Source organism: Lutra lutra, chromosome 18, assembly GCF_902655055.1.
Source record: "Lutra lutra chromosome 18, mLutLut1.2, whole genome shotgun sequence".
Classification (NCBI taxonomy): domain Eukaryota; kingdom Metazoa; phylum Chordata; class Mammalia; order Carnivora; family Mustelidae; genus Lutra; species Lutra lutra.
The window spans coordinates 2,191,197-2,218,357 of record NC_062295.1 but is presented as its reverse complement, the minus strand read 5'-3'; the positions used below and the strand labels follow the sequence as shown (position 1 = coordinate 2,218,357).

General features: G+C 59.6%; 3 protein-coding genes and 1 long non-coding RNA gene across 6 annotated transcripts; 1 reads left to right on the top strand and 3 right to left on the bottom strand.

Moving 5' to 3' along the window:
- Window positions 1-92: 92 nt before the first annotated feature.
- Window positions 93-26,564, bottom strand: LOC125090384 (uncharacterized). Its single transcript, XR_007124320.1, has 3 exons — window positions 26,532-26,564; window positions 23,581-23,585; window positions 93-234 (listed from the first exon to the last, which is right to left on the bottom strand). It is a non-coding gene; the product is annotated as an uncharacterized LOC125090384 (long non-coding RNA).
- On the bottom strand, window positions 421-4,830 carry ELOB (elongin B). The gene is made up of 4 exons (XM_047713007.1): window positions 4,576-4,830; window positions 4,275-4,409; window positions 3,098-3,203; window positions 421-592 (listed from the first exon to the last, which is right to left on the bottom strand). The coding sequence occupies exons 1-4, from the start codon at window positions 4,813-4,815 to the stop codon at window positions 480-482; spliced, it is 594 nt and encodes a 197-aa protein (XP_047568963.1). The 5' UTR covers window positions 4,816-4,830; the 3' UTR covers window positions 421-479.
- Window positions 9,519-13,647, bottom strand: LOC125090379 (serine protease 33-like). Its single transcript, XM_047713003.1, has 7 exons — window positions 13,019-13,647; window positions 11,955-12,863; window positions 11,530-11,562; window positions 11,245-11,407; window positions 10,878-11,149; window positions 10,485-10,654; window positions 9,519-10,291 (listed from the first exon to the last, which is right to left on the bottom strand). Exons 2-7 carry the CDS (start codon window positions 11,998-12,000, stop codon window positions 10,133-10,135), a joined length of 843 nt encoding a protein of 280 aa, XP_047568959.1. The 5' UTR covers window positions 12,001-12,863; window positions 13,019-13,647; the 3' UTR covers window positions 9,519-10,132.
- LOC125090380 (serine protease 33-like) lies at window positions 20,795-25,434 on the top strand. Of its 3 annotated transcripts, none has more exons than XM_047713006.1 (6): window positions 20,795-20,978; window positions 21,582-21,744; window positions 22,473-22,573; window positions 23,966-24,132; window positions 24,862-25,254; window positions 25,341-25,434. In XM_047713006.1, exons 1-5 carry the CDS (start codon window positions 20,861-20,863, stop codon window positions 25,129-25,131), a joined length of 819 nt encoding a protein of 272 aa, XP_047568962.1. In that variant the 5' UTR covers window positions 20,795-20,860; the 3' UTR covers window positions 25,132-25,254; window positions 25,341-25,434. The 3 variants fall into 3 exon arrangements, with proteins under 3 accessions (XP_047568962.1, XP_047568960.1, XP_047568961.1); XM_047713004.1 differs by having other exon boundaries at window positions 20,811-20,978; window positions 22,296-22,573; window positions 25,341-25,433; XM_047713005.1 differs by lacking the exons at window positions 20,795-20,978; window positions 21,582-21,744 and adding an exon at window positions 21,856-22,061 and having other exon boundaries at window positions 22,354-22,573.
- Window positions 26,565-27,161: the final 597 nt, after the last annotated feature.

Sequence of the window (27,161 nt, the reverse complement as noted above, 5' to 3'; positions counted from 1 at the left end):
CCCCCCCCCATGCATTCTTAGGGCCTCGGAGGAACTGTGTCGGGCAGCTCCAGGCTTTGGGTCCTCTGTGGAGCCCAGTCTAAAGCCAGCGCACTGGCTCCAGCTTCCTTGGGCTCCTGGCTTGTCTTTACCTCAGAAGCTGCCGTGAGCCTGCCTACTGGCGGGAACTCACGAAAGGAACAAGGCCTCAAAGCTTGGGTCTCCAGGCTGAGCAGAAGGCTGGCCTGCGGGCCCCTGTGGTGGCCTCAGAGGGGCAGGCTGGGGTGGGGGCGGATGGCTGGGACCACAGAGCTTGTGGTCTCTGAAGGTGGCCTTAGCAGCGAGGGGCTGAGGTTGGGTCTCGCAGGGGTGCGGACCCATCCCAGGGAAGGCGATGCCTGCAGCGGGAGAAGGTGCGCAGAAAAAGGCAGCAACCAGGCAGACACCCGAATCTCTTTTTTATTGGGGGGGGGGGGCACTGGGGCGGGCCCGGGGCCCTCTCACTGCACCGCTTGTTCATTGGCGCTGCTTCCTGAGTCCTGTGGCTTCATCACATCGGGCAGCTCAGGTGGGCTGGAGAAGGGCTCGATGCGCAGAGCCTCAAAAGCTTCATCTGGTGGACAGGGGGGGTTGAGAGAGCTGGAGGAAGCGGTTAGCACCAGCTTCTGGGGTCCTCTGACTTCCCCACCTCTGCAAAGTGTGTCTCCTCGTGATCCTACTAGAATTGCGTCCCCCCCTACATGCCCAGCCTGGACTGCCCACCTGCCATCCCCATGGTTAAGTCCTCTGCCTCACCCTTTATACCCACTAGGGACACTGTGGGGACCCCTGCCCATCTGTCTCCCCTACCCAGAAGCTCCACCATCTCCTTGTCCCTTTCACGCCTCTCTACCAAGTGCGGATTTTTAGGTTCAAAGCAGACTGTTCTTCCTTGTGTAAAGCCTTGCAGTGGCTTCCCATCACGCTCTGAATAAAATATCTCAAGTCCACTGCCCTCTGTCCACCTGTCTCCTGTGTTCCCTGTGTTCCCACATCAAGCTCTCTCCCGCCTCGGGGACTCTGTATTTGCTGGGCCCAAGCCTGTCACTGGCTGGTTGGGGGGATTCAAGGGGACAACCCAAACGTCACTGTCAGAGAAGCCCTCCCCAGCCTCTCTACGTAGATCGTCACTGCATCCCAACACGTGTGTCGCTTCAGCAGCACTTACCTACCGCTTCGCCAAAATGGCCTTGACCGACCAAGCTGCTTCCCCCCCTGGAACAGTAGCTCCAGAAAGCCCCCTCTGGTTTCTGTCACCTCAGCAGAGCAGAGAAGCCCCACTTCCAACCCCTCCTGCACTTTCTTCCAACAGGGAGACTTCTCTCCCCCTGGCTCAGGGTTCTCAACCAGTTAGGCCGCCCGGGACAGCTGCCCACGTCTGGCAGTTCTGGTTGCGACAACTTGGCCGAGTGGGCAGAAGGCCATCTCTCCTAGTGGCCATCAGAGATGCACACCCAATGGCCTGACCCTCAGAGGTCAGCAGTGCCTAACCGGACCCTGGCTCAGTTTAACTAGTTCATCTTCCAGGCCACAAATCTGCAGTGACCATTCCTGCCTTCGTTCACAATTCCATTTTTGATTAGCTAAACCTAGAAACCGCCCTTTAACACTTGATTTGAGCAGCCATTTGCGCTGCAAAGTTCTGTCTTGCCCTTCCAAAAACCCTAAGGAAAACCGTTAACCCCGCTAAGGGCATTTTTGCAACAAAAGTAGCCCAAAGGAGGAACGAAGAACATCTAGTCCAGTCCACACTGTGTCCTCAAGACCACAATCACCTGTCCCAGTGGTGACACCGCCCAGGGGCTAGTCACCCCCATATTCAATGCCTTAACTGGGGTCGTGGGAAAAACAAATGCCCTCCCTCTGTTCTGAGCTCTTGGCGGACGAAACAGGCCCACGACATCTCCCCAAGAGTCCCCACAAGCCTGCAGGAGACGCCTGCCCTTGAGAGGCCGGGGAACCCCGGGGGGAATGCAGCCGAGCCCACGCTTAGGAAGCAGAATGGGAGATGCGCCGTCCCCTCCCCTCACCCCCTCCCAAGCGCACCCCTGTACAAAGTCTGCACCAACTGTGCGCCTGCCTTCACGTCACCGAGAGGATCAGAGGGGACCCACGGGAGAGGCCCCTTGGATACGCATCTGCTGAGCACCCTCAGGCCAAGGCCCGGGGTGTGTGGGGGCTTGCACCCCCCGTGAGGCTGGCCTGAGTGCCACACGCCGCTCTGGAGTCGGAACCCCAGCTAGGAGGACGGGAGGCATGAAGCAAGCGCCCAAGGGCGGAGCTGCTGAGGCCCGGCACAGTGACCGTCATGAAATCCCACAGTGGCTAAGGTGGCACGCGCCTTCTCAGGCCTCACTACAGAAGCCAGAAAAATCACTACTTATCACCTGAGTCTACGCAGCCATCCACACAAGGCCAAGTCAATTCAAACCTCTCTTTCTTCGGAGAAAAGGGTGTACTGGAGGGTAGTGACCCACCCCTACCCTTGAGTTTCTAAACACTGGGCAGGGGGCATGTGGTTCAAGAGAACACAGTCCCTGGGGCAGGCAGAGACATGAATTCCAGAGGTGACCTCAGTTCCTCAGGCTCAGTTACTCCTCCTTAAAATGGGCACAACACAAGCGTGCGGGCGGAGGTGCTGGAGGGCTGTGATGGCTGCAAACACGCCTGGCATGGTGCTCGGCTCAGGCCAGGTCCCCGCAGTCTGCATCTGGACCGCAGCGCCCCAGGGGACTGCCTCCGTTTCCAGTCTCCAAAGTGGGGACTGAGTATTAAACGGAAAAATGGAAACAGAACGCAGACTACGGGACCCGGTACTCGCTAAGACCTCTGCACACACAGGCTGGCGGCGCGGCTCGGGCTGTGCGAATCCCTCATGAGATAAGCTTCCACTTCCACAAACGTCTCCTCTGCTTTTTTTTTTTATAATCTTGCCAAGAAACAAATACTCGGTCACAAGATACTGACCGCGCTTTGTGGCCTAGGAAGACACTGCCCTTGAGGCTGGGAGGAGCGACAGCGGGCTCCCCGGTGACCCCTTCCTTTGGCTGTCCTCGCCCGGCCTGGCGGCCCCGCTCACCTGCTCGGAAGGCCAGTCCTACAGTGGCCGGGGCCTGCGGCCGGGCCGTCTGACTAGTGAAGCCGCACTCTCCCAGCGTCTTGCCGTCGTCCAGAAGCTGGTCATCCTGAGGAGAGAGGCAGGGTGTTGGGAGAGGCCCCAGGAGGGGTGGGTCCCAAAGACTTCCCTGGTCAGCAAATACCCTGAAAGTCAGAAGAGGGAAGATAGATGGCCCCAAGTGGGGCCCAGGACCAGCCGCAGAACATAGCAAACACAATTCACAGGGCCACACACAACACCTTCCGATCAGAACCTTCCAGGCTACCACTGGGGAATGAGTCTCCAGGTGATTCTAATCCAAGGCTCCAGGTGATCCTAATTTCAAGAGTCCCCGACCCAGACTGTCCATGCCCAGACCTCATTCGAATCCCAGCTCTGCGACCTTGGACAAAGCGGTGGAGCTTTTTGATGTGCAGTTTCTTTATTGGTAAGGTGGGAATTCCCGGAATTCCCAACTTGTCGGGCACCCCCAGAAAACACGGAAGGCAGCACCGGCGGCAGGGAAGCCTCCCTGGACGCCCGGCACAAGGGGCTTTCAGAGACGAACCCAGGCTCGGTCTGGAATCAAAGGCCAGTTTCCCACTTCCCACGCTCCAGCGAGTCAGACCAGGGCCCCCAGGTGAGGGGCGCCATGCTGCTGGACGCCCGAATCGGGCCAAGAGGACGGACTGCCCCATGCAAACCCGAAGCCCCAAGCCATCTTCGCTACTTAACTGCAGTGGGTTTGAGGGGGGAAGGACGGGCTTTCAGAGCACCGGCGGGAGCGTGGGGACAATGCGCTCGTTGGCGGAGGCCTGCTGGGCCGCTACTCACTCCGACCCCCTGTGCTTGTTGGCAGTCAGGAGTGGAGCTGAAGGGGTGCGCTTCCGACGGGCCCATGGGGCCCTAAAGGCAACGGGGTTCAAACACAGGCTCTGCCGCTGACCTTGGGCTGAGCGGCCGCCTCGCCCAGCCTCAGTTTCCCCAGCCCTCCGCCGCCGGGATGAGACGCGCCGCCGGGCCCCCGCGCGACCCCCGGGGCCGCCCCTCCACCGAGCGCCGGCGCCGCCTCGCCTCCACGCGGGGGAGTTCCGGCCACTGTTTACACCAACGACGCGGCATCCCCGCAGCGCCCGCCCCCGCCTGCCCGGGGCCGCACCTTGTACAGCCGCTGCTCGTCGGGCGGCCGCTTGAGGATGCCCTCGACGATGCGCTTCAGCTCGAACACGGTACTCGACTCCTTGGCGTCCGTGAAGATGGTGGTCTTGTGGCGCCGGATCATGAGGAACACGTCCTGGGGGCGGCGGGCCGGCGTGAGCGCCGAGCCCGGCCCCCCCGCTCCCCCGCCGCTGGCCGTCCCCACCCCCACCCCCACCCCACGCGGCCCACCGCCCCCCGTCGACCCCCGCCGGCCCCGGCCCGCCGCCCCTCCCCCCGCACCTCCCCCCGCACCCGCTCACCATCGCGGCGGCTGCCTGTACCCCCTCGACGCGCCGGCGCGGCCGCGCTCCGCCCCGTTCCCGGCAGCCCGCGCGGCTCGCCCCAGCGTGCCTCGCCCCAGCGTGCCTCGCGCCCCGCCCCAGCGTGCCTCGCGCCCTGCGGCGCCGCCGCCGCCGCCGCCGCCGCCGCCGCCGCCGCCGCCGCCGCCGCCACCGCCGCCATTTTAAGTGATGCGAGCCAGCCGCTCGATCCGACTGCATGTCCGGCCGCCATCTCGGCGCCGTGGCCTGGTGGGCGTGCGGCCGGGGTCCCGCGCGGCAGGTGGCGGCGCCATCTTGGGAGTGGCAAAGCTGAGCCCCAGCCCCACCCCTCCGTAGCAGTGAGGGGGTGATCTGGACGCAGCATCGGCCGGATGGCGGGGAACGTTGGGGACTGACGTGGCGAGTGTATAGTAGCCCCACATCCCAGGGAGGGTCAGTGAATGCTGTGCATCTTGGTCATCGGGGCTCAGGACTTTCGCGTCTCAACGACGCCTGGGCTGGTGTGTGTGGGGAGGGAAGTCATAATTGAGGGGCTCCCTGGCCGCCATTTTGAGGGGGTGATAATTCCGGCTCTTCCGGCAGCCCTCATGGGTGGGCTGTCCCCATTTCCACCGCCAGCCTTGCCTGGGCTTTGTGGCCGGGAAGGACCCTAGGAAGCTGCCCGTGGGCTGGGGGAACTCCCAGGGGAAATGTCCTAAGGCTCCGGGGGACTGCGTGGCTCAGTAAGTTAAGGTCTGTTTTCTGCTCGAGTCATGATCCCAGGGTCCTGGGATCCAGACCCCGCACTGGGCTCTGCTCAGCGCGGAGTCTGCTGCCTCCGCAGTCTCCCCCTGCTTGTGATCTCTCGCTTGCTCGCTCGCTCTTTGACAAATAAAATCTTTTTTTTAAAAAATGCCCTAAGCCTTTGCCAGAGTTGGTGCTCGCTCCCCAGGGGAGGAGGAAGGAGGAGCCCCCCAGCCCAGGGGCCTTGGCTGGCTCCGTGCACTGGGGTTCTGGAAGGACCCCTAGACTTGGTTTCCCTGGCTGGCTGTCCTTGCAGGGGGCTTCCCTACCAACAGCGCAGGCCTTGTCCTTGGGTCACTGTCCTGCCTTGCCCCAGGTAGCACTTACACTAGAGCCAGGGCAAGAGATGTCTCTCCCGTAGCCAGTACTGGGAGCGACAGAGCCTCAGCTGGGTCGCTCACGGCTCGTGTCCCCCATGCCGGGGCACCCAGGGAGCCGGTGGGTGGCCCTGCATGCCAGCCAGCGCTGCCGATGTTGGGGGCTGCGGTGTGATGATCCTCGAGAGTGGTTAGAAGCCGAAGCTGCTGCTGCCTTGGCCGGGAATCAAGCTGGTGACGAACAGCCGTTACCCTGAAGAAAATAAAGCTGCCGATTATTTTACCAGTGAGGCCGGGCTTACCTGGGGACGCGGAGAGTTACAAGCCAGGACGAGCAAGCTGCGGCGAAACCGTAGGCAAGTCGGCAGAACGAGGGAGAGAAACTCTGGTAACAGGAAAGGCGAAACCGGGAGGGCTGTTGCAAACGAAAAAGTTTACTGGAATAAAGTGAGTTCCAGTAGTGGCTTCTCATTGGCTGGGCTGTTGCCTTCCTGCAGCTGGGGTAGTCAGGTAGCGTGCACCTGCCGGGCGGTGCGACTCCCCGTGGGGGCCGCAGTTGATGAGCGAGAAGGCTGGCAGCGCCCCCTGCTGGCCTCCCGACTGCGTTCTAAACGAGGTTTCCTTTGACTAATTTTCCCCGGGCTGGGCTTGGTGTTCAGACCACCGGGGGATTCAAATCCTCCGACCTGGTGCAGCCTGTGCCGCTTTGGACAGTTAAGGTCATGAAAGCCCAGTTTCCTCGTCTTCAAGAGGAGAGAACAGCTGTTTATAAAGTTCGTGGATTTTCATCAAGAATCGGTACTGGGGGTACCTGGGGGGTTATGTTGAGCATCTGCCTTTGGCTGGGGTGGTGATCCCCGGGGTCCTGGGACGGAGCCCCACACTGGGCTCCCTGCTCAGCGGGCAGCCTGCTTCTCCTTCTGCCCCTCCCCCCTGCTCATATTCTCTAATAAAATCTTTTTTAAAATAAAGAATTGGTACTCAGTAGGTGTTTCTAAAACTATAACCAAAATGGTTATTTTTTTTTAAAATTTTATTTATTTATTTGTCAGGGACAGAGGAAGAGAGAGCGAGCGAGCACAGGCAGACAGAGAGGCAGGCAGAGGGAGAAGCAGGCTCCCTGCTGAGCAAGGAGCCCGATGCGGGACTCGATCCCAGGACACTGGGATCACGACCTGAGCCGAAGGCAGCTGCTTAACCAACTGAGCCACCCAGGCGTCCCCAAAATGGTTATTTTTTACTTCTAGCCTCTGCCTCCTCCAGAGCCCCCTGAAGTCCTTTCCCCTCCTGTGACTCTTCCCTCCCTGATCCAGTGGCCGTGGCTCCCCGCTAACTCCCTCATCCCTGGGTGACCTCAGGAGGCTGTGGCACGTCCTTGGCTCAGGCCAAAGATTTCCATCTTCATCTCAGCCTCTCTGTGTATAGAGACTTGGGGGCTTTAAATCCTGTACTGCTGAGGAAGGAGAGCGTGCGGCAGCGGAGGCGTGGGGACTGTGGGGACCGTGGGGGCCAAGGAGGTTCTCAGATGGGAGCTCAGGGGTGTGGGGAAAGGAGGGGCCTCCTCTCTGCCCACCATGTTGTCCCAGCTGCACCCTGGCCTGTTGTCTCTAACGTGTGCACTCTTGCCACCTAGACACCTACCTGCCTTATTAGGTTTGTCCTGGCCGGTGTCACAGCTGAGGATGCCTACCAGGAGTCACCCTGAGTGGGCCCACACTCCATCCCTCCAAAGATCATGTCTGTCTCCGCCCACCCTCCAGCAGCCCGTCTGGGTTCAAACATCAGCTTGGTAACTGTGATCTCCAGCAAGGCCCTGAGCCTTAACCTGCTTTCCCATCCACGAAGGGGATACACAGTTGGACTCTGCAGGGCAGTTGGGGGGGGGTTACGGAACTAACACACAGCCCAGTGCTGGGGTTTGGGTGATGACTGGTGTCTGATTACAGCGGTCCCCGCTGGGAGAGGTCACCCAGCCTAGGGGAGGTGGCACGGAGGGTGGGGGGCCTGCCCAACATGCCCCTTAGCCTCTCTGGGCCTGTCCCCACGTTGGCGAAAGTGAACAGGAGGCGGCCCCGTGGGTGTTCTTAGCGCAGCCAGGACATGCCTCGCAGGTGAGGGCCTTAGCCGTCTTCTCCGCCCTCCCGGCCTCCACGAGAGGGCGAGCAGTGTCAAGTCAGAAGACAGAAGGGGAAACCGAGGCCACGTCAGCGGTCTTGGGAGGGCCTAGGCCAGCTGGCTGCAGCATCACGGGCTGGAGCAGCAGGGCAGCTGGGAAATGCCTGCCTTACAGGGGAGCCCAGCGTCCCCCTTGCCCGGGACTCCCCAGGACCACCCTGGGCGACCTGGTGCTCCCCTCCCGGGGGCACAGCCTCCCGGCCTGTCACCTAGCAGGTCACATCACTCCCCACGCCCCCCAGCACCCCCACTGACCTTGTGGACCGACGCACAGCAGGAAGGAGCAGAGAGAAAGGGGGCCCGGAGCCCCTGCGCTGTGGGGGAAGCAAACGTAGAGAGTAAAGGGGATGGGAACCTCCGCCCGCCCGTCCCCAGCTGCCCACAGAGTCAGACCGCCTGGGCCAATCCCAGCCTACCATCTACCCGTTGCATGACGTGGGGCCTCAGTTTCCTCGTCTGACTGATGGGTATCAGGTGATTTCCCACGCGGCGGTGCAGCAAAGCCCTCCGCGTGGCATCTGGTAAGGGCTTCATGAGAAGCAGCTGATGTGCTGGCATGTGCGGACCCCTCCCCTCCAGCCCAGCTCCCGCCCCTCCAACTCCGGACTCTCCCGTGGAGCTCCTAGGTTACCCTTCGGAAACACGGGGCCCTCTGAATGCGGACCCACTCCTCCAATCGCAGCAGGTCCGCGGCTGAGGCAGGCCGGCTCCCAGCCCCTGGCTTGTGCCCATCTCCGCGCTTCGGGAGGCATCCTGGGGAAGGTCCCTTAGCTGGCTACAGGCTGAGGGAGGGAGCGAGGATGGCCAGCATCACCCAGTAGGGGCCACCGGGGTCCCCTTGCGGACGTGCCCATAGCCATGCCCCATTCTGGACACCCTGCTCCCCAATAACCATCCCCCAAGGACAGTGGAGCTCTTCCCTGGACGGAAGGCCCTCGGCCGCGGGGAGAATGCAGTCTGGAGCCCTCTTGTGGCCCAAGTCTGTGGGCCCACCCTGCCCGCCTGGCCTGGTGCGCCTACCTTCCTTCTCTCCTGGGAGGGAAAGGAGGAGGCGAGAATCAGGCCTGCGCTCCCCCCCAACCCCGCCACCCCTGGGGCCGCATCTTTGATGATGGCCTCCCTCCAGGTCTTCTGGCCCCACTGACCCTGTTAGCCCCAAAGATTAGGCTTTGGGGTTCCCAGGTTTTGCTCAGTTTCTTGATCTTCCCGCAAACACTGAGCTGTATCTACTGGGATGGTCGGTCTTCCACCCGCCAATGAGCAGACGGCAGGGAGGGCACAGGAACCAGGTCCCAGTCACACAAGGGCGGGCAGGGAGCTGCAAGGGGCCTCACCTGGTTTCCAGATGCAGGTGGCAGGGGGCGGTCCTGGGCGTGGGGGTCTTCACCACAGCCGGGACACAGCCCCAGACTCTCCCCAGCAAGGGACCCCGCCACAGAAACTAGCACGGCTGAAGCTCTGGCCAGGCCTGTCTAGGGGCTCCCAGCCCTCTCTGGATAGAGGGCATGGGGCTAGGTATCCCAGGCTCCTGAGCCTTTTAGAGCCTAGGGCAGGCCCACCCAGACCTCAGGGGCACCTCTCCTGCAGGGGGGCGAGGTCTCTACTCGTTTTCTATTGCTCTGTCGGAAATGACCACCACTCACGGAGCAGCCTGCAACACCCACATTTATTAAGTCACAGCTCTGGGGGCCACGAGTCTGGGAGGGCTCCACTGGGTTCAAGGGCTTGGCCTGTGGGGTGGCCTGATGGGCTCTCAGCTGGAGGCCTGGGGGAAGTGGGGGGGGGGGCACTGGGTCCCAGGTTCATTCAGCTCCTTGCGGTTGTGGCAGGGAGGGACTTCCCCGCCGGCTGTCAACTGGGGCTCCCCCGCAGCCATGGAGAAGCATCTCCTGGGCCTGAATCCCTCTCATACTTTGTCCCCGACTTCCTCCAGACAAACAGACAAATGGGGCCCAGAGGCCAGACGGCGCACCAGCTGACTTGCCTGTCTCTGGGCACCCAGGGGCTGCAGCTGAGAAGGGTAATATGAGCGGGGAGGGGAGGGAAAGGGAGGGATTGTGACACAGCCCCCCTCCCCTCCGCCCCACGGGAGGCTCCTGGAGGAGGGCTGGTGGCTAGGGCTTGGTGGGCCCTACAGAGGAGACAGGGATGGACAGGTGGATGATACCACCCGTGAGCCTCAAGTCGGAGGTGCAAGGCGGGGGGACTGCGCAGGTCCTCAGAGGGACCCCAGCCTCTGGCTCCAGGTCAGTGTGACTGCATTAGAGGCTAAGGCGAGCCTGAATCCAGGGGCTGTAAGTGGCCACATTGGTGTAGACCCCTGGACGGTTGGGCAGGGCACAGCCCTTGCCCCAGCTCACCACGCCCACCAGAACCCAGCGCCCAGATCTCATGCAGGTCAGGGGTCCCCCAGAGTCACCCTGCAGGAGAAAGGCAAGCTTAGGTCTCAGCCCTTTGAAGATGTGGGAGGGCAGTCCCAGGGCTCCAGTCCCCGAGGTGCTGCCTCTGGGTTAGGGGCCAGGATGGATGGCCCCTTGGTCTTGGGTTCCAGGGAAGGAGGGGGGCTGCTAGGCACAGGACCTAGACTCCAGGGCTCCAGGCAGCTTTGCGCACCTGACAGGCGTCTTTGTGGCCCTGGACGTAGCCCGCACACAGGTTTCCTGGCAGCACGATGCGCTCAGTGCCGGGCACGTCGGTGCCCACGTGGTACAGATGGTCACAGGTGCGCCTGTCCAGTAGTGGTACCCTCACTCCCTGCAGAGGTCGCCAGTCTGGAAGTGGCACTGGGGTCGGGGCAGGGGGTGGGAGGAGGACTTCTGAGAGCTGGGAGAGACCAGGGCTGACGAGCCTGACCCGGCGGGCCAGGCACGACTCGCCGTCTGACTGGGAGGAGGACAAACAGGGAGCACCTCCCCAGAGGTCGCGCCGAGTCCTGGACAGGGACAGCGCGGGGCTGGGGTTCCCGGTCAGAGGGTGATGGAGAGGAGTCCCCGCCCCCGGCCTCACCTCCCGGGTGCAGGCTGCCCCAGCCGGTGACCCAGCACGGTGTGCCGGTGGGCGGGCGGGCCCCGGGCTCGGGCAGGCACACGGGCTGGACGTGGGCGCTCAGGGGCACCGGGCGGCGTAGCTGCAGCAGCGCCAGGTCGCCGCGGGCGCCGTCCTCGGAGAAGTCGGGGGGCAGGAGCACCCTGCGCACGGGCGCCGAGAGCGCGCGGGGCGAGGCAGGGACCAGGCGCAGCGCCCCCAGAAGCACGCGGTACTCGGACAGCAGCGTAGGCCTGCACGACCCGGCCAAGCTGGCGAGGGAGCCCCGGCCCCGCCCCCCCGCCCTCGGCCCCTCCCCCCGGGGCCCCGCCGCCCGCCGCCCGCCGACCTGGGCAAGCAGTGCGCCGCGGTCAGCACCCACTGCGGGGCGATGAGCGAACCCCCGCACACGTGCGCCCCGCGGTGCTGGATGCTCGCCTGCCACGGCCACTGTCCGACCCGGGCGTCCCGGCCTCCCACGATCCGACTCGACACCTGGGGCTGCCCGCAGTCTGCGGGGGACAAGGGGGACTCGAGGGAGGGCAGAAGACGGGGGGTGGGGGGGTAGGCTGCGAGGTGGGTGGGGTCGGGGAGACGTCGGGCCGAGAGCACAGGGACTCTGAGGCGTCCTCACCTGCGGACTCCCGCGTCGCTGTCCCAGCAGCTCCTGGAGGAGGAAGCCGCAAAGGGAAAGGCCTGGATTAGGAATTTGGTGTCAGATAACGGGGCTCGGGGGAGGGATGTCGGAGATTAGGAAGGAGGGTGGAACATACTTGTCACACGGATCAGGTGCCAGGCTTTTGTGCAATTACCACACTGGCCTGGTTACCTGATTTAACCCTCCCCAGGGCAGCCTGATGGGTGGGGCCGGGGGGGGGGGGTCTCACACCCCTACACATATGAGCACATAGGAGCTTGGAGAGCCCACGGTCAGCAACAGGGAGAACGGAACCAGTGAAGCCAAGATTAGGGTGTCCCCGAGTGCTCTAGGGGAACCAAGTCAGACAGGGGTGTGATGGGACATTAGGGAACCCACCCCAGCCCTTGACCCCCACTCACCCAGCAGCAGTAGGACCAAGACCCCGAGGCAGGAAGCCCCACTCATGGTGTCTTCAGGGCTGGGCCTGGTAAGGGTGGCACAGCTTAGGGTGGGGGACTCTGGTCAGAGCCTGCAAAGAGATGGAAGGAGGGTCCTAGCCCAGGCCCCAGAGGCCCTCTGTCTTCCCTCAGCCCCTGGTTGGTCCTGGATCTATCCTGGCTCCTGGGGCTGGGGGACGGGGGCAGGTCCTATGTACGGCCCTCTGCCCACGCCCCAGGGACCACACCTGTCCCCCCAGCTCCCACAAGATTTGAGCTCCCTTGGCCTCCCCAGGCCCCCACCCCACCACCTTAGCCCCTCTGCCTGCCGGCCGCCCTCGCCTGCCCCGGCAGTCCCCGAAGCCTGCTCTCACCCTCTGGCCGGTGCCCTCCCTGCTGACTGCGCAGGGGAGGACCTGGGGGCTTAAAGGGCCAGAGGGGGTGGGGGCCTGGCCAGGGGGTGATTAAGGAGCCAGGGCGGGGCTGTGGCTTCACCAGTGGAGCCTCAAACAAAGATGCTTTGAGCAGCACTTTCAAGGTGGCAGGAAAGGGACTCCTGGGTTTGTCAAAGGACACCTGGCTTGGGCTACGGTCTTGGGAGCTGGGGGTGGGGGCCTGGGCTCAGGAGACCAAGGATAGGGGCGGAGGGCTGCGGTCAGGCCAGGAAGCGCTAGAGAATCCCTGGCAGCTCATCTCTGAACCTGATCCTGGCTCCTGGCTGCTGTTCGTGCCAGTCACGGAGCCTGTGAACACTACCATCCTGTCCAGAAATCCCGGCGCGGCCGCCCACACCGAGCTCTACCCTGCTCCCCGCTCTGCACTAATTCAACGTGAGGGATGGCTGGTTCAAAGCCGCCAGCACTCCTTGCTTGACCAGAAGCAGACCTGACCCTGAGGAACAGTCCATTCTTGAATTTGGTGTGGCCGGAACAGCGAGGCTGCTGGCCTCCGTGAACCTGGTCGATGCTGGGAACCAGGGTCAGGGGGTCGGGCCTGGGCTGTGTCTACCACCCAGAAGTCTCTGGAGCTCTTTTCTGCTGGCTCACCTCCTCCTCATCCCGCAGCTGTCCACTCCGCCCCAGCCTCTTGGGGTGCCTTCCTGCCCAGCCCTAACTCTGTCCCAGGCATGTCACTGTGTGCGTTGACATGTGATGGAGGAGGCCTGATTCACGGCTGTTCATCTCCTCCCTGGGAGGTGAGGTCTGGGTGTCCGTCTCCGCTCCGGCTGCCAGAACAGAAAGGCACAGTGAGCCCTGAAACAAGTGTGTCTCACCGTTCGGGAGGCTGCCAAGCCCAAGGACGTGGTTCCGGCAAGGGGGGTCCCATCCTGACACCTCTGTTCCTGGCGCCTAGGCCACGGCTGTCTCTCAGCACCCACCGGCTCTTCCTGCCTCCGGGAGGAGAGGTGTTGGGACGCGGCGGGCGCTCTCGGACGTCTCTTATAAGAAGGAGCCTAGGGGACCAGAGCCCCGCTCTCAGGACCCAGCTTAACCCTGGTTACTTCCATAAAGGGCCGGTCTCTAAATACAGTCACGCGGGAGGGTGGGCTTCAAAACATGAATTTTGGAGGGGACAGAGACCTTCCGTCCTCAGCGGTCCTCGAGGGCCAGAGCAATGTCCCGCGTGGAGCACAGCCAATGAGCCGGTGAGCACGGTGAGCGGGGCTGCGGGCTGGCAGTGAGGACGGGGGCCACGGGAGAGGGAACCCGGTGCCCGCCTTGGATGCGGACGGATGGAGGGAGGGCAGCCGCAGGACTGACCCCGGCAGCCCGTGCTCCAGCCCGAGGTGTCCGACACTGGGCTGTGGCCTGCTCTCCCTGCAGTCCCCCAGCGTTGCAATCTCCTCTCCTGTGAGAGGCCGTTGTGAAGAGTGGGGTCAGCCTAGGCGCCACCAGGGAGCGTGGCTCACTCAAACACAGTAAAAGGGCGAGGAGGATAAAAGCAGCTCCCTCCTGTCCTCCCCGGGCTCCTGACCTTTTATGACCTGGGGTTCAGTGGCCTCCCGAGGGCTTGGCGGCAGTGGGGCCGGAGGTGGTCCCTGTGGGGCAGCTGGAGAGCCCAGTGGGAGAGTGACAAGGGACCCTGGGGACACAGCCACCTCTGAGGGCGTGGAGTGAACTCGAGGTGGGAGCTGGCCGGCTCTAGTGTCCTCCCGGCAATTACCTTTCTGACTGATCTAACCAGAGACGGTCCTATGATTTGCCCCCCAAACTTTTCAGATAGCACGGAGGAGGCTGAGAGGCAAAGGGACGACCTATTCCGAGCAGCAAAAGAACAGAACCGACAATTCTGTGTTGGGCAAAACTACCCTTCAGGAAGCGAGGGAGAGTTTAAGAGATTCTCGGATAACCAGATGCCAAGAGGGGGCGTCGCGGGCAGACCCACCGTGACACGGAGCGCGAAAGGGAGCTGTTCTCTGCAAAGGACACTGCATCCTTTCACGGGAGGAGAGACGGCACGGGAAGTGTTCTTACAGTCTGGGTTTGTCACTTCTCTTTTCTCCTTGCATAATTGAAGACACATGCATAAAGCAATCGGACGTCTCTGCTCATGGTTGCACGACATGGAAACGGGACACTAACAGCTTAACAGGGAGGAACAGAGCTGTACAGGGGCAGAATTTCTCTATACTACTGAAGCTGAACCAGTATTGATTCAAAATAAATTGCTATAAGGGCGCTCGGCAGGCTCAGTCAGTGGAGAATATGGCTCTTGACCTCAGGGTTATGAGTTCAAGGCCCACATCAGGTGTAGAGAGTACTTAAAAATTTTAAAAAAAGAAAATCTTGAATAAAACAAAATGAAGTAAGTTTAAGTTGTTGATTGTCATCCCCGGGACAACCTCTACAAAAACAGAACAGGAAATGGGAAGGGAATCAACACAGGACAGTAATAAAACTCAGTGAAACAGGGGCACCTGGGGGGCTCAGTGAGTTAAACCTCTGCCTTCAGCTCAGGTCATGATCCCAGGGTCCTGGGATGGAGCCCCATGATGGGCTCTCTGCTCAGCGGGGAGCCTGCTTCCCCCTCTCCCTGCCTCTCTGCCTGCTTGTAATCTCTCTGTCAAATAAATAAATAAAATATTTTTTAAAAAATCAATGAAACACAAAGGGAGGAAATAAAAAATATCCAGGACATAGACGTAGCTATTAGACACAACGATATACAGGAAGCAAACAGAACAGCGGGAGAGGTCCGCCCTTACTCATCAGTAGTTAATTTTAATGTAAATGGACTAAATACTCCGGAGGAGCCCCGTGGCGGGATGGATCACAAACACAGGACCCCACCACATGCTGCGTGCAAGACATTTTAGAGTCGCAGCACATGGAGCTGGAGATGGAAGGTGGGGGAAGACAGGCCATGCGAACAACAGCCAGAAAGGAGCAGAGGTTGTGTCTGAACGTCAGACAAACAGACTTTCAGTTAAAACTTGTGAGAATCAAACAAGGACATTCTAGACTGATAACTGTCAAAATCATTAAGAAGACAAAATAATGACCAACATCTACACTCATACCCAGACCCAAAATACATGGAGCAAAATTGACAGAACGAGTGGGAGAAACGGTCTGACCGCCATGGGAGGCTCCATACCCCACTTTTAATAACGAGCAGAACCGCCAAAGAGGAGGTCAGCCAGAAGAGGGCCGGAGGATGCCGGACAGTAACGAGATTTAACACACACTGACAGAACCTGCCCGGACAACTGGCAGATCACATGTCCCTCTCAGGCATGAGGGACACCCTTCAGGACAGACAGTAGGTCTGGCCACAAGATAAGCTGCAAGAAATTAGAAAAGATTGAAATTATATAAAACGTTTCCCCAGGGTGCCTGGGTGGCTCAGTCGTTAAGCGTCTGCCTTCCGCTTAGGTCATGATCCCAGGGTCCTGGGATTGAATCCCACATCGGGCTCCCTGCTCAGCGAGAAGCCTGCTTCTCCCTCTCCACTTCCTGCTGCTTGTGTTCCCTCTCTTGCTGTGTCTCTCTCTGTCAAATAAACAAATAAACTCTTAAAAAAAAAAGAAAAGTTTCACCAAGCACAGGGGACTGAGGCTGGAAGCCGCTAACAGAAGACTGAAAAATTCATGCATGTGTGGACACGAGACAGCATATTCCTTACCAATGGATTGAATTAAAAAAAAAATTCACAAGGAAAATGAGAAAACGCTTTGAAATGAATGCAGATGGAAATAAGACGCAGCAAAGCTAACGGACGCAGCACGGGCAGCCCTCAGAAGGAAACTTACAGCTGGGAACGGCGACGTTAACACAGGAGAGAAATCCAATGTACTTGGATTGACAGCTTCAGGAATAGAAAAAGCAGAGTGCACTGACCTCAATGGTAGAAGAAAGAAGGAGATCGTAAAGAGAGGAACAGACAAAATCAAGCTGGGAGTAGAAGAAGAGAGGATATCAAGGAAACCAGAATTTGGTTCTTTGAAAGACGGACAAAATTGACAGTGAAAGTAAGGACATTACTACTGACCTGACAGAAATAATGATGACTGTAAGGGACTATGACCAGTTGTACCCCCAACAAATTAGATGACAGCAATGAGAGGTACAAAATCCTGGACCCACAAAAACTACCAAAACAGAATCAGAAAGAAACAGAACATCTGAACAGAGCAATTAAAAGACTGAATGTGTGCTGGGAACTTCCCAGCAAAGACAAGCCTGGACCAGATGCCTTCAACTTGAATTCCACCAGACATCTGCAGAAATGAACACCCATCCTCCTTGAACTCCTCCAAAACATAGAAGAGGAAGGAGCACTTCCTAACTCATTCCCGGGACTAGCATTATGGTGATGGCGTCTCCCAGACAAGGCATCCCGAGAGACAGAAACAATAGATCCATAACACTTACGGATGCTTGTGCGCAAGTCCTCACCAAATCGTAGCAGACTGAACCCAGCACATCTCAGAACAACCGTACGTCATGGCCAAGTGAGATCTGGCCCACGAATGAAAGCGTGGTTCCACAGGTGAAAATCGATCAGTACGATGGACTTTATACATGAACAAAACGAAGGGAAGAAACCACAGGGTCAAGGGATGTGGGCAAAGCACTTGGCAAAATCCCAAAACTCCTTCATTACAAAAGCCCTCTATAAACGGAATGGAAGGGGCTCCCTCAGCATGATAAACGGCATCTGTAAAAAACCCACAGCTAACATCATACCGAATGGCCAAGACTGAAAGCTTTCCTGGGATCAGGAAGGTGACAATGAGGCCAGTTTTTGCCATTTCTATTTGCCATTTTACTGAAAGTTCTAGTCAGGGCAGTTAGCCCAGAAGAAGAAATAAAACACATCCAAACTGGAAAGGAAGAGGTGACAGTATCTCTACTCACAGATGATGCGGTTTCATATACAGAAAATCATAAAGGACACACAAAAGAGGACTACGTTAATAAGTGAAGTCAGTGAAATTGTAGAGTCCAAGATGGAGACATGAGTCTGTTATACCATCAGTGAACAATTCTAAAAGGAAATTTAATAAGAAATTTCATTTACAAAGCATCGGAAGTAATAAAAAGGGAATAAATTTAACAGGAGATGAAAGACTTATGCACAAAAAAGCTACAAAACATTGCTGAAAGAACTTGGAGACCTAGAAGCACCTGGGGGGCGTCTGACTCTTGATTTCAGCTCCGGTCATGAACTCAGGGTCATGAGATCTAGCCCTGTACCAGGCTTTGTGCTCAGCATGGAGTCTCCTTGAGGTTCTCTCTCTCCTTCTCCCTCTGCTTCCCCCCCCCAGTTTGCATGTTCTCTTGCTCTCTCTCTCTCTTAAAAAAAAAAAAAGACAAGAAAGAAAAAAAGAAAATTTTAAAAAGGATTTCATTTATTTGAGAGAGATAGTGAGAGAGAGCACAAGCAGGGGGAGGGAAAGAGGGAGAGCAGGCTCCCAGCTGAGCAGGGAGCCCCAAGTCGAGCTCTATCGCAGGACCCTGGGATCATGACCTGAGCCGAAGGCAGATACTTAATGGACCAAGCCACCCAGGGATCCCGGGAAAAGGAATTAAAGACCTAAACAAGTGGAACTATATCCCCCGTCCATGGATTGGACACATAATGAAGATGGCAGCACGCCCCAAAGCAATGCACAGATTCAGCGCGACGCCTCTCCAAAGCCCAACGCTCCTTTTATTTTTTTTTTAAAGATTTTATTTGTTTATTTGACAGACAGAGATCACAAGCAGGCAGAGAGAGAGAGGGAAGCAGGCTCCCCGCTGAGCAGAGAGCCCGATGCGGGGCTCGATCCCAGGACCCTGGGATCATGACCCGAGCCGAAAGCAGAGGCTTAACCCACTGAGCCACCCAGGCGCCCCCCAACGCTCCTTTTAGCAGAAATTGACAAGTTGACTCAAAGAGTCAGCTGGGCGGAGCTCGGTTCTCCCAGCAGGGACCTGCCCCCCGGGGACACCCCTGTGAGTGAGTCCAGGGGTCTGGAGGTTTTACTGTCCGGCTTCCACCCCATGAGCACAGAGCCCCTGTGGCGACATCAGCGCCTCCAGAGGTCCCGAGGGCGCACCCTGCCGGCGGCCACACTATGAGCGTTAACTATCTGGAGCGGCACAAGGCTCATGTCTACAGAGATGCTCTTGTCAAGCAAGACATTCCAGAGGCTCAGAGGTGATTTCCTAGGAGCTGGTCGAGGGCCCCTGCTTTCTTTGGCCAGTGCCTGGGGGGAGCGTCGGCGGCCTGGCACTAGTCTGTGACCACTGCACAACCACCAAGGACAAAGCAATGTTCGCGGAAAGCCCATGCGCACACCAGGAACATGTTTGAATCAACGGCACCGCCTTCCAGGAGAACTGAGAGATGACAGGGACCAGGAGAGGACTTGGAGGATCCTAGCTGCTGTCCCCAGGAAGCTCCTCCTCCGTGCTGGCAGACACAACACAAGAATCACCCAGGGAAAGAGTGAGCAGAGAACAAGAAAGGGCAGACCTTGAAGGTGTTGGGAGAGATCGTTTGGGGCAAGGGCTGAATGAGAAAATGGATGTAGCTAAAAGGTGAGCCGGCAAATTTGAAGAAAAGGTAGAGAAATCTGTTCAGACCTCAGAGCAAAAATACATGAAGATGGCAGGACAGAAAATAGTGCCGACAGGGAGGGACACACGAGGTCGGTCCCACAGCGGACAGTCGTCTACGCTGGGTGACGACTTGGTGTTTCCTGTTCTCCTCTAATCTGTGTATATTTAAATTTTTCTGTAGTAAAAAGTGTTTTAAGTAGAATAAAATCAAGGTTGAGAGCAAAGACAAGGCAGGGCTCTAGATGTCTGGGAAGGTCAGCAGACCGTCAGCCCCGCCACGTCCCCAGCCGTGTGCCTGGCCTCGCTTGGAAGGCTGCGGTTGGAAGGTGTCTCTCCACCACCCTGCTCTGTACATTCCTAACACAAGGTCAGGAGACACAAGGGATGGCGTGAGCCCACACTGAGGAAGAGGACTGTGACATCTCTTCTGAATCAAAGGGTTTGCTGGGTGACCTCATCCACTTGGGCTGCTGTGACAAAATACCATAAAGTGGCCGGGAGGTCACAGATAACAAGCATTTCTTTCTCATGGTTCTTTGTGGGCTGGAAGTCTGAGGTCAAGGTGTCTGGTGAGCCGAGTGGGAGGGGTGGAGGGAGAGGGAGAGAGAGGATCTCAAGCAGGCTCCGTGCTCAGCCTGAAGCCTGACCTGGGGCACAATCCCACAATCCTGAGATCGTGACCTGAGCCAAAATCAAGAGTTGGGGACCCCACTGACTGACCCCCCCCCAGGTGCCCCAGGGCTAGGAGTCTTAAGAATGAAATATACGGATATTTTACATTGACGCAAGTTACAAGTCGCTGACGAGATTATGCCTCCAACAACAGAGCTTTGAAATACGTAAAGCAAAAAAAAAAAAAGTTCCAAATACTCAAGTTACAAATAAATCCACATTTTTCTCAGAAATCAAGAGATCTGGGAGATGGAAAAAGCAACAACACCAGAGTACTCACTGAACATGCTTTGGACTTAAATCAAGTATTTGGGGCTGCTCGGAAGCCCACATGCCCCCCAGAGGGAGTGAGCCCCTTGGAGAAGGAGCTGCCTGGAGGCTGGGCTGACCGGGGGCATCAGGAAGGATGGGTATTTCTTGAGAAATGGATAAAACTTAGCAATCAGGGAAGGTGTCCTGCACCCCTCCTCCCTGCAGGGGCCAGGCTGCTTGGCTCTGGTTTCGGGGCCCCACAGCTCTAGAGAGGTAAGGCCAGCGCAGGGCAGGGGCCATCCAGGAGGGCAGGGCTGTGCTCTCCAGCTGCTCCTGGAGGAACGTCTCCTCTCACTCTTCGCGCATCTGGGCCCCACCTTAGGCCCCTAAGAGCCCCAGGGTGAAAACCAGCAGCTGAGAGAGCAGAGCGGAGCGTGGAGTGTGTCCGAGGTTGGCAGTCCCCTCTCCGTCCCCCGCACCCCGCACTGCGCTGCAGAGCACGAAGTCGAAATATCTGGCTTTTCCCCTCTCGGGCCTTGGTCGGGTCATTCGACCGTGGGAGTCTCACTGACTCTGCGGTAAAATGGGGCTCGTGACAGCTCCCGGGGAATCGGGAGGCAGAGGCGCGGTTGACATAGGGCCGGCACACGCTGGGCCCCCCAGACGTGGTGGGGGTGGGTGGGTGCTCTGATGCCGGGGCCAGGGCAGGAAGGGGAGGGCGGGTCCTGAGGTTTTGGCCAAAGACGTGGGGGTGGCCGAGGACCTGTGCCCAGGAGCAGTCTGGTGGCCTCGAGGACGAGGCAGGGAGGTGGCAGCCCCACCCCGGGGCAAGCCCAGCACTCGGGCTAGACTGCCGTCGTCTTCGGCTCCTCAGTGCGTGGACTCTGCTCCCGGAAGTGGGGGCTGGAGCGCGCCATGGAGCTGGCCCTTACTGCCACCCTGCTCGCCCTCCTCCCCACGGCCCTCCAGCAGAGCACTCCCCTCCCAGCCAACCTCTCTGTGACCCGTGCCTGGGCGAGAAGCCTGGATTCAGGTAGGACAGACCCTGGGGTGGGGGAGATGGCCACTGCAGGACAGAGAGCCTGGGGGCCGGGTTGACAGGGGCATCAGAAAGGATGGGTCCTTCTGGAGAAACGGATAAAACGTAGGAATCGGGAAAGTGTCCTGCATTCAGGGGGCAGATCAAGAGGAGTGAGTAATTCCTTCCCTGCCCCTTCTACCCTGTGCTGGGGCATGTTCTCTAAGGAACCCTGATGTTGGGAGACCCCGCCAGACCTCAGCCCCTTCACCGTCCCCGCCGGCCAGGTGCACAGTGGCAGGCACCGGGACACAGACAGGAGCCCTGAGCCAGCGGCTCCCAACTCCCCTCTCCCCTCTGAGCCTGAAAAAACCACCCAGCCCCCCAGCTCCCACTCCCCCCGACTCAGCGACTCAGCGGCTGCGCGCCCCGCCCTCCCAGGGCCACCAAGTCCTTCCCTCCAGCAGAGGGTCCTGCATCACAAGGAAGTCCACCTTGGGGAGGCTGGGAGGGACCAGGTGCCAACCCGTGAGTGGCAGGGATTGGCGAGGGCAGGTCTGGGGGGCCAGGGGATCCCAGGCAGGACCAGGCCTAGCCGGCCCATGGCTCCCCTTGCAGAGTGTGGACGCCCACACGTGTCAGGCCGCATCCTGTCGGGGCAGGACGCCACGCTGGGCGAGTGGCCGTGGCAGGTCAGCCTGAGGGAGGAGGGACAGCATGTGTGCGGGGGCACCCTGATCGCTGAGGCCTGGGTGCTGACTGCGGCCCACTGCTTCGACCAGTGAGTACCTCCAGGGGGCATGGCTCTGAGCTGGGGGTCGCGCTCCCCGACACCCTCCCTTCCCCATTTGAACCACAGCCTTCCACGCATCTGGAGCTGTGTGAGGGAACATCCTTCTGGAGCATCACTTACCCGCCAGGATGGCCCCTGTCCTGGGGCCCGCCCTGGGGAGAGTGGGGGAGGGGACAGACCCGGCCTGGCTCTCCATCACTGGTGAGATGATTCATTTCCCAGAGACCAAAGGCTCCCATATGGGGATCTCTCGAGAAGCTGAGGCCTCCAGTCCACTGCCCAGCATCTGGACGGCACGTGGACAGGTGACCGCCTCTCAAGCTGATTCACACTCACCGGATGGACGGGGTGCTGGGGTCTGTGCAGGGATGTCTTGAGGAGTAAATGGGGTCCTTTTCGTTTCTGGCATGTGCTCCGCTTGCAAAGCTGTCTATAATGTCAGGACCCTCAAATCAAGATGGTCACTTCCCCTGACCCGTGAAACCTGGCACAGCTTTCCTGACACCCCCCCCACCCCCCCGGGACTCTCTCACCTCCAGGAAGCAGCTGCTGTCTGCCTACTCCGTGCTGCTGGGCTCCATCTCCTCCTACCCCCAGGCCGAGGAGCCCCAGGAGCTCCGAGCGGTGGCTGAAGTCATCATCCACCCAGAGTACTTGCCGGAGACCAGCAGCGCGGACATCGCCCTGGTGCAGCTGGCCTCCCCTGTCACCTACAGTGACCTCATCCTTCCGGTCTGTCTTCCCAAACCCGGAGACCCCCTGGATCATGGCACCTGGTGCTGGGTCACCGGCTGGGGGAACATCGACTTGAGTATACGTAAGGACGCCCGGGTGGGGAGGAGCCCCATAAAGGGTGGCCATGGAGTCCGCACACACTGTTGTGCGCGTGGCAGAGGGGAGCCCTGGAAATACGGCCCCGAGCGTGGACAAGCGGCCTGCCACCCCAGACCCTCCCTCAGGCTCCCCAGGCTGCCCTCCCAGCACACGACACCCCAAGGATGAATGCTGGCCCAGACTGGGGCCCAGGCCCTTCTGACGCGCCCCATACTGGTTGGAGAGTGCGATGTGTCGTGTCCCCCCCCCCCCCCCCCCCCCCCCCGGTCATCCTGGAGGCACAGGAACTGGGGCCAGACTCCCTGGCCTTTGTCCTGGCTGGGTGACCTCACCGGCCTCGCTGGGCTGTGGCTGGGCTGTGGCTGCCCCCTCAGAGAAGCAGAGCCTTCAGGGGATGATACATTTCAGGCGTGTCCCACAGGGCAGGGCAGGAGCAAGGTCCACGGTGTGGCGGGGCCATCGTGGTCACTGTCAGCACAATCACCGCTCATCGGTGTCCTGGGCCGCCACGACAAACCAGCACAGCCTGGGGTGGGCGATCAAACCATTGAAATGTAAGCTCTCATGGTTCAGGATGGCACGAGGCTGAATTCAGGGTGTTGGCAGGGCTGGGCTCCCTCTGGAAGCTCCAAGGGAGGACCCTTCCTGCTCCTTCTGGCTTCTGGTGGCTCCTGGTGATGCTTCGTGTCCCTCGGTTGGTGGCTGCGTGCCCCCACCTATCCCCATCTTCACATGGCCTCTCTTCTGTGTGCCCCTACGTGTCCCCTCCTTTTCTGTCCTGCTGGATCCCATAGGACTTCATCTTAACGAATTAATCTGCAAAGCCCCTATTTCCACAAAGCTCCCATTCTGTGGTGCAGGGTGGGCTTGAGTTTTTGAGGGGCGCGCTTCAACCCGTTTTTGGCCAGAACCTTGGAGAGCCACGAACAGTCGGGTCATCTGGTGGAAGTGACTTGACCACACTCTGTGGCCAGGGCCAGGCCCTGACACCGGGTCTTAGCTCTTGGCCAGCACCCCAGTGTGTCCCCAGCCCGCACCCCCCATCCTGCCCTGGCCTGGGCACTGGGAGGGCAGCCAAGCCAGAGGGGAGCTCCGCACCTCTGTGCACGCCCCGCCAGAGGAAGAAGGGAACGGTTCTTCCTTGTGCTTTGAATATTCAACGCGGGCTCACCTGGGCACCCAGGCTCGTGGGTCAGGGGCTCCCAAACACCAGTGCAGGCCCAGGGTCCTCGAGAGGCAGAGCAGGGGAATACTGAAGTAACAAGAACAGGCTTCTTGTCATCAGTCCCGCTGTGCATGGGGGAGCGGGGATGGGCCTGCGAGAGCCCGTGGACAGTCACCTCCCATCTGAGCACTGCTCTGCTCCCCACCCCAGCGCTGCCCCCGCCCTTCACCCTGAAGGAGCTGTCCCTGCCCCTCATCGATGCCCCAACCTGTGACGGCTATTACCACGAAAACTCGGACACCCCCATCCAGGAGCCCATCATCCTCGAGGACATGCTCTGTGCTGGCTTCGAGAGTGGCCAGAAAGACGCCTGCGGGGTGAGCAAGCGCCCTCCGGGAGGGGGGCGGGCAGCAGGATCTCCCACTCCCCAGCACCCCCGGAAGCCCCCCCAGGGTGGAGGAGGGCAATGTTGCTTTAAATACCTGAGTCAATTCCAACAGAAATCACGTTCTCTCCCCCGTCTCCCTTTAAATGTATCGTATCGGTATTATCAGAAATGAAATACTTGAAAAGCGTTCAAGCAAATGGTGACCCTATCCTTATTCCTATAGCTCTTCTTTGTGGCCCGGAACGGTCTTTTTTTCTTTCCCAAAAAGAACTTCAAGGCCTCTGAGCTGATTGCCCCCAGAACCAGGTCACTTCTGGGCTGGGTTGGTGTCGTCTGTCCTCGTCTGCTTTCACAGGCAAAATGCACATTCTCTCACACGCCCTCTTAGCATTGCTTTATCACAGATTTTTTTCATCCCAAACGAAGCAAACAGCATTCTTAGCAACACCAAAGTGCCCCCCGCCAGCCCCTACCCTGACTCGCACAGTTGTATCTGGAGAAGGCGGCATTCCCGTGCCACTGCTTCTCCCACCTGCCAGACAGTTTGCCTAGAATTCCCAGACCTCTGTTGCCTTCCAGAAACATCCCGCCTGCCGATCCTCCGTCCACCAGACCTAGCTAGCCGAGCTGAAGGGAGGTTGGTGGGCCCAGGGAGATCCCTGGGAACTTCTTTCCCCCTCGCAGTCCCTACACTTCTGGACGCCTCCTTTGTCCCTAGGGTGACTCCGGGGGACCCCTGGTCTGTGACGTTGGTGGAGTCTGGGTCCAGGCAGGCGTGGTAAGCTGGGGCTTTGCCTGCGGACTTCCTAAAAGGCCGGGAGTCTACATCAACGTCAGCACGTACGCCACGTGGATTGCCAGCACCATCCCGGGCTCGGACCTACACACCGAAAACTCTTCTCCACGTCTTGCCGGGCTCTTCTTCCCGCCCGTGCTGCTGGTTCTGTGGCTGCTGGGGGACACGTTTGCCCCCATGAGGCTGGCCTAACCAGGCAGCCAGCCCTGCAGACTCAGCCTCTGCTGTGGAAACTCAGGCCCTTTCTCTGGGGTCTGCGGCATCTGTCTGGAAACCCCTCCCGGAGCCCTCCCAGGAAGGCCCCCTTCCACCACCGTCCATCCAGGTCTGAGTCCGAGGGCGCACACACACTCTGGGATTCCTCTGGCCACTTGGGGGACTTGTGGAACTGGGGTTTCCAGCCCCCAGCACAGGGCGGGTGCCTTTGCAGGCCTGTCTTGTCTGAGAGGCAATAAAGAGAAGCCTGCAGGCAGAAGGCCCTTCCTCCCTGCGCCTCCGGGCCCCAGAGAGTGTCTGGGAAGGCAGCTCCCACTTGCGGGAGCTCTCACACCAGGGTGCCGCTGGGTGCAGCCCCGGGAGGTGCATGTTACTCCTATTTCCAGTTCTTCAGACATGGAAACTGAGGCTGAGGGGAGCTGGGTTTATATCTGGGCAGGAGCTGGGAGGAGATGAGGGCAACCTGAGCCTGTTCTGGTAGGAGTTTCAACCCCCGTCCTGGGACAGCCGCCACCCCGGCCTATGCCTGGCTCTCCCATGCACAGGTGAGCCGAGTCGTCCCATCCTTCAGTGGCCCCCTCTGCCCCCAAGCAGCAAGCTGAGACCCCTTTACCCTCTGGAGCCCCCAATTACCCCTCCAGCCCTTTCTCCACAGCGTCCCCGGTCCCTGCTGCTGAGCCCACCGGAACCCCATGCTCCCCTCTCTGGAGCCTTCTCTGCACGCACAGGGCCTGTGGGTCCCCATCAGGGCTGTCTCCCAATGGCCACATAGCCAGGGAGCTGCCCCCATCCCCAGCGCTGGGCCTCTCCGGGAGGGGGAGCAGCCATGCAGGTAGGATGGGGGGCTGCGGTGAGGGACGGCCTGAGCGCTGAGCCACAGGTGTCAGAGCAGGCCCCCTGCGCGGCCCGCCCTAGGGGAGACGGAGCCCGTGTTAGATCTCCAGGATCATCTGGGGCCCAGACCACAGCTATGGGCTGACCACCAGGGTCACGGCTGCAGTGACTACACCCCCGAGGCCCCACACGCGTTTTCAACACGTGTCAGCCAGGCACCCGAGGGACGAATATGACTCCCTTGTGCATATGAACAACAGACATGAACTCTGGCTGCTGCTGCTCGTCTACTCCAGGCGCTTCCCCTGGGGTCACCTCCTGGGGTGGCAGCCGAATGTGACAGTGTGCATGAGGGAGCGAGAGGAGGACAGGCTATCGCCTTGCCTACCAAGGGGGTGTCAGTGACCTGAGCCTTGCACACCCTGCCTCTCCATCCCCAGGAGCTGACAGCCCCCAAGGAGTTCCAAGGGGACACCTGATGAAGCCCATGGTCAGGGCCACTCCTGGGCCACTGATGTCTCCCCTGTGCTCCTCCACACCACTCCTCCCAGGCCAGGAGACCTGGAGGCCCTCAGGGAGGCAACAACCTAACCCAACCCGGGAGACGCTCTGCCAATCCGCATCCTTCCTTTTCTACCTTTTCTCCTTCCAACCCTTTCCCTTGGCTCTCCGTCAACCCTTTAAGTCCACATACATCAAGCCTGTCACACAGAGGTCCTGGAGGCTGACAGCCAGATGCACACGTGACCGAACAAGATCCTTTTGGATATCGCTAACTTCTAGGAAGAACATACAAGGGGGCAGTGAGACAGTTGGAGAGCAGGAGGGGGGCATGGAGCTTGCTGTGGCACCAAGATCTGAAGTCCGCAGGGAGAGGTCGTCCCAGGCTGGAGCAAGCTCGGGGTGCACTAGGAAAAGACAGCTGGGGAGGGATTCAGGAGTAGGAGGGCCCTGGGCGAGCCTGGACCTGCGGCGGAAGCGATCTTTTGGGCTGCAGCAGAGAAGGGACGGCCTGGGCTCTCTGTGCAGCTCCAGCAGGCGGGCGCGGGCGCAGCATGCCACACGGGCCCCTGCCTCGGGGAACTCGCAGGAAACTGGCCAGTTCTGGTGCTGTGGTGCCAAGGGCCACAGAGGGGGAATGTCGTAGGGAAAATCTTGCCCCCTTGCCATGC

What these genes read in the sequence shown, in the direction of transcription:
- LOC125090379 (XM_047713003.1), bottom strand. Translation starts at nt 12,000, where the DNA reads ATGAGTGGGGCTTCCTGCCTCGGGGTCTTGGTCCTACTGCTGCTGG. An exon ending in AGCGACGCGGGAGTCCGCAG is followed by an intron (nt 11,408 to 11,529) that starts GTGAGGACGCCT and finishes TGTCCCCCGCAG; the next exon opens with ACTGCGGGCAGCCCCAGGTG. An exon ending in GGGCAGCCTGCACCCGGGAG is followed by an intron (nt 10,655 to 10,877) that starts GTGAGGCCGGGG and finishes CCCCGACCCCAG; the next exon opens with TGCCACTTCCAGACTGGCGA.
- LOC125090380 (XM_047713004.1), top strand. Translation starts at nt 20,861, where the DNA reads ATGGAGCTGGCCCTTACTGCCACCCTGCTCGCCCTCCTCCCCACGGCC. An exon ending in GGCGAGAAGCCTGGATTCAG is followed by an intron (nt 20,979 to 21,581) that starts GTAGGACAGACC and finishes CTCCCCTTGCAG; the next exon opens with AGTGTGGACGCCCACACGTG. An exon ending in GCGGCCCACTGCTTCGACCA is followed by an intron (nt 21,745 to 22,295) that starts GTGAGTACCTCC and finishes TCTCACCTCCAG; the next exon opens with GAAGCAGCTGCTGTCTGCCT.
- ELOB (XM_047713007.1), bottom strand. Translation starts at nt 4,815, where the DNA reads ATGCAGTCGGATCGAGCGGCTGGCTCGCATCACTTAAAATGGCGGCGG. An exon ending in ACGAGCAGCGGCTGTACAAG is followed by an intron (nt 3,204 to 4,274) that starts GTGCGGCCCCGG and finishes CTCTCTCCTCAG; the next exon opens with GATGACCAGCTTCTGGACGA. An exon ending in AGGACTGGCCTTCCGAGCAG is followed by an intron (nt 593 to 3,097) that starts GTGAGCGGGGCC and finishes CCTGTCCACCAG; the next exon opens with ATGAAGCTTTTGAGGCTCTG.